Source organism: Haplochromis burtoni, unplaced genomic scaffold, assembly GCF_018398535.1.
Source record: "Haplochromis burtoni strain Fernald_Lab_line unplaced genomic scaffold, NCSU_Asbu1 Contig_511, whole genome shotgun sequence".
Classification (NCBI taxonomy): Eukaryota; Metazoa; Chordata; class Actinopteri; order Cichliformes; family Cichlidae; genus Haplochromis; species Haplochromis burtoni.
Genome location: NW_024582872.1, coordinates 319,064 through 323,991, shown reverse-complemented (window position 1 = coordinate 323,991; position 4,928 = coordinate 319,064). Strand labels below are relative to the sequence as shown.

The following is a 4,928-nucleotide window of genomic DNA, read 5'->3' as shown; positions in this document are numbered from 1 at the left end:
CATTAATGGTAAGAAGTACTTTATTCATCTTTGGGTAGCCGAACGGGACAGGCAAAAAGAAAAGAAAAAATTAAAAATTAGTACATCTGTTGGCTGAGCAGATTTACTAAGCTTAATTAAATGTTTTTGCTAATACTTCATGTGTCACGGTCTGGCAGACAGACCATGGGGGTGTAGGGAAGGAGGACCCAGGCACGGTGCTCTGTGTGCGAACAGTGCGTTTATTTACAGTGTATGGTGCAAAACAACAATAAATCCCCGTGTTTCCAAAGACTCCCGTGTCGTGTCCTCCTTGTGCTCTCTGCTCCGTGTCTGCACTCCCGGTGCTCGCTGCCCTTCGGGCCTCCCACGCTCCTCCTGCGGGAAGTCTCTCAGTCTGCTGGTACGGGACCGGATGCTGCAGAACCTCCTTCCTGATGGAAGTAGTCTGAACAGTTTATGGCTGGGGTGACTGGAGTCCTTGATGATCCTCCCCGCTGTCCTCAGGCAGCGCTTCCTGTAGATGTCTTGGAGGGAGGGAAGCTCACCTCCAATTATCCGTTCAGAGCACCGCACTACTCGCTGGAGAGCTTTGCAGTTGTAGGCGGTGCTGTTGCCATACCAGGTGGTGATGCATCCAGTGAGGATGCTCTCAATGGCACAGTGATAGAAGGTCCTGAGGATGCGGGGGCTCATGCCGAATCTTTTCAGTCTCCTGAGAAAGAAGAGGCGCTGCTGCGCCTTCTTCACTGTTTTGTTTGTGTGTACTGACCACGTAAGATCCTCAGCCAGATGTACTCCGAGGAAACGGAAGCTGCTCACTCTCTCCACAGCAGCGCCGTTGATGGTGATGGGGGTGTGTACTTCTCTGCACCTCCGGAAGTCCACTATCAACTCCTTTGTCTTTGCGACGTTGAGGGTGAGATGGTTGTCTTGACACCAGTGGGTCAGGGCGCTGACCTCCTCCCTGTAAGCCGTCTCATCACCGTTGGTGATAAGACCCACCACTGTAGTGTCGTCCGCAAACTTCACAATGATGTTGGAGTTGTTAGTGGCCGTGCAGTCGTAGGTGTAGAGTGAGTACAGGAGAGGGCTCAGTACACACCCCTGTGGAGCACCAGTGTTCAGTGTGATGGGGGATGAGGTGATGCTGCCCAGTCTGACCACTTGGCGTCTGTCAGACAGGAAGCTAAGGATCCAGCTGCAGAGGGAGCTGCTCAGTCCTAGATCCTGCAGTTTCCTGTCCAGCTTCGAGGGAACGATGGTATTGAATGCTGAGCTGTAATCTACAAACAGCATTCTCACATACGTGTCTCTCTTCTCCAGGTGTGACAGGGCAGTGTGTAGTGTCAGGGCTATGGCATCATCAGTGGACCTGTTGTGGCGGTATGCAAACTGTAGAGGGTCCAGTGAGTCGGGTAGTGCAGAGCAGATGAAGTCCCTGACCAGCTTCTCGAAGCATTTGCTTACGATGGGGGTCAGGGCTACAGGTCGCCAGTCGTTCAATGAGGAGATGGTGGAGGATTTGGGTACAGGGACGATGGTGGCCATTTTGAAGCAGGCTGGGACTACAGACAGAGAGAGGGAAAGGTTGAAGATGTGCGTGAACACTCCAGCCAGCTGAGCCGCGCATGACTTGAGGACGCGGCCGGGAATCCCGTCCGGACCAGTAGCTTTGCGCGCGTTCACCTTCCTGAAGCACTTCCGCACATCCTCCTCAGACACAGTGTGCGCACTGACGTCATCCGCGGTGCGCACACTGTCCGGTCTCATGGTGTTCGCTGCGTCGAATCTAGCGTAGAATACGTTTAGATCCTCACACAGAGAGGCCGTGGTCTGCGGTGTGCTGGTTTTCCCTCTAAAGTCTGTGATCGTGTTTAGTCCCTGCCACATACTCCGAGGGTTGTCAAACTGTTGCTCCACCCTGTCCCTGTACTCACGTTTGGCTGCTTTGATCGTCTTCCGGAGTTGGTAATGTGCGTGTTTGTAGTCCGATGTGTTCGCGGAGGCAAAGGCGGTGCTCCGTGCCGCGCGAACATCTCCGTTAATCCAGGGTTTTTGATTTGGGAAGGATTTAACTGTTCTGGATGGGACGACATCTTCCACGCATTTCCTGATAAATCCACAGACTGAGTCTGTGTATTCATCAATGTCTCTGGCGGCCACGTGAAACATTTCCCAGTCCGCGTGATCAAAACAGTCCCGCAGCGCAGACTCCGATTGGTCCGTCCAACAGTGCACCGCCCTCCGGGTTGGAGCTTCCTGTTTCAGCTTCTGCCTGTAGGCGGGCAGGAGCAGGATGGAGCAGTGATCTGATTGGCCGAATGGGGCGCGGGGGAGGGCTTTGTACGCATCCCGGAAAGAGGTGTAACAGTGGTCGAGTAGCCGGTTTCCACGTGTGTTAAAAAGGATGTGTTGATGGAGTTTTGGTGAGACTTTCTTCAGGTTTCCCTTATTAAAGTCTCCGGCTGTGATAAACGCTGCCTCTGGGTGTGCGGTTTCCTCGCTGCTGATCGCGCTGTACAGTTCCCTGAGTGCTCGGTCAGTGTCGGCTTGTGGGGGAATGTAAACAGCCGTAATAATCACTGCTGTAAATTCCCTCGGTAGCCAGAATGGCCGGCACTTAATCATCAGGTACTCCAGGTCCGGTGAGCAGAAGGATTTGACCGGGTGCACGTTCGCATAATCACACCAGCTGTTGTTGATCATGAAACACACACCACCGCCTCTGCTTTTCCCAGTAAGATCCTGTGACCTGTCCGCGCGGTGCACAGAGAACCCCGGCAGTTGTATTGCGGAGTCCGGTACCTTGTCCGATAGCCAGGTTTCTGTGAGGCAGATCACGCAGCAGTCCCGCATCTCTCGCTGGAATGAGATCCGTGCCCGAAGCTCGCACAGCTTGTTCTCCAGAGACTGCACATTAGCCAGTAATAAACTGGGTAACGGTGGTCTGTAAGTGCGCCGTCTCAGTCGAACCAGAACGCCAGATCTTCTCCCTCTGCGTCGGCGTTTGCGGCCTCCAGGGCCAGAGAACAAAGGCGTCTCAGGTGAGATGAATGGGGGGTCTGCAAACGGAGCGTCCGTGTTGCAAAACTTGAACTCCGGAAAGTTATAAGAAAGACCGTCTTTTATGTCCAGTAAGGTTTGTCGGTCAGTACACAAGGAGACAAGTGCTGCTCGTGAAAAAATAAAGGAAAAGTAAAATTAAACACAGAAGAAAGCCGTTGCTTGGGGGAGCTCGCGACGAGGCTGCCATACTCGGCGCCATCTTGAATCAATTTGTGAAAATGAGCAGACATTTGTTTCCCTAAAATCTGATGTTCTATTTAATAAAAGGCCACAGTGTAGAACATACATAACAACTACAAGGATTTCTTTGGCATCAAATATAAACGCACACATGCAAAATGTAAATAAAATGTGCTGAATTAGCATTTAGCTTAGTCCGAAATGCTCCAGCTGATATGTAAAAACATGACATGAGCATCTGTCATCATCTGGATGATTGCACTGACAGGGTGTGAGTTCCTCTGTTTACCATGGGTGGGTTTGTTAACTCTCCAAATATCATACATCCTGGTCACATGATTACAAGGTTCAGGATAAGCACACACATACAGTGCTAGATAAACAGCTTTGCTTATGTATTAATTTATTAGCCTCAAATTAGAGACAGTAACTTATTTTCAGGTGACGAGCAGATTAGATTATTTGACATCCAATGACAGATAAATAGAAAAAACAAATATTAGCACTGCTGTCAATAATACTACTACTGCACCTTTACTAGCAGTAAACTAGCATTAGTTTTGCTACAGCTTCAGGTACTTGTAGCACGATGTACGAGGTACATCTGCTAGCATTACTATTTAATGTAAAAACACAAATATTAGACCAAAGAAATTGGTAGGAGGATGCTTCTAAACTTTCATACAGGCCACCAAGGAAAACAGGATAATTCCTGTTTTCCTTGGTGGCCTGTATGAAGGGTTGGTGCGTGCATGAACCACATGCTCCCTCAGTTTTACAACAGAACTTTTTGAACAAACATTTCAACCACCAATCACATAATCGGGCTGCTATTCAATGCGTTGCTTCAACACCTCTGACTCTGAGTCACTGAAAGCATATAACATGCAGTCTTGCGTGTCCAACTGACAAAAGTGAAGAGTGCGGTCTTGTGACTAACACTGGATCCCAAACAAAGGTAGGAAACTTGTCACTGCTGCGATGTTTAGCTTATTTGTCTTATTTGAAATTATGAAGCTTATTCTTGAAAATGGAGAGGATGTCTCTCCTAATCCATAGTAGATGGGCGTGAGAGCTAAAGCTCACATTCTAGTTTTGGACTAGGTCTATGGTTAAACCTCTGTTTCAATGATTATATATTTACTATATGCAAAGGAGTTAAACAGGCAACGATTTTTGCCTTGAAAGTTTGAGTTTAAATGACTTTTTTTTTCAGTGAAGCCACATTAAGCAAACACATCAAAGAGCAGTTTAATAGAAATGAATGATAGTTTACATATTTCAGCTTCTCGTGCTGCAGGAAAGACATCAAACCTATGCTCATCAGTGGCTAAAAACAGATCTTAAAACTGAGTTATTTTACTCAATAAATTAACAATAACATACAATTATATGTTGCCAGTGACCTGTTGGATGTTAAAAGGTTAAAAAAAGGGATCAGACACAAAGATGTATCTGGCTTTTCCTTTGTCTGTGCTCTCATGTTTATTAGCTGACCTGCATTTCAACATAAAGATAAAGCTGATAAGGGTAAAAATAAGTCCTGACTACATGAAAGGTCTACTCTCCTGTGAGCAGAAAGCCCAAAAAAATGTTTGGCCTGAAAGTGAAGAAGAAGAAGAAGAAAGACAATGAAGATCTGGTTCTGGCAAACAGGGGAGCCACAGGTAAGGCCTGCAACACACCCACACACACACACA

The 4,928-nt window shown here is 47.9% G+C and overlaps 1 protein-coding gene across 1 annotated transcript in view; it reads left to right on the top strand.

The window, feature by feature from the left end:
- Positions 1-4,072: 4,072 nt before the first annotated feature.
- Positions 4,073-4,928, top strand: part of fer1l6 (fer-1 like family member 6) — a gene marked incomplete in the record, with an annotated part of 57,669 nt that continues 56,813 nt past the window's right edge. Inside the window, 2 exon segments of the mRNA XM_042214040.1 lie at positions 4,073-4,186; positions 4,721-4,895. Coding sequence (XP_042069974.1) covers positions 4,820-4,895 — 76 coding nt within the window.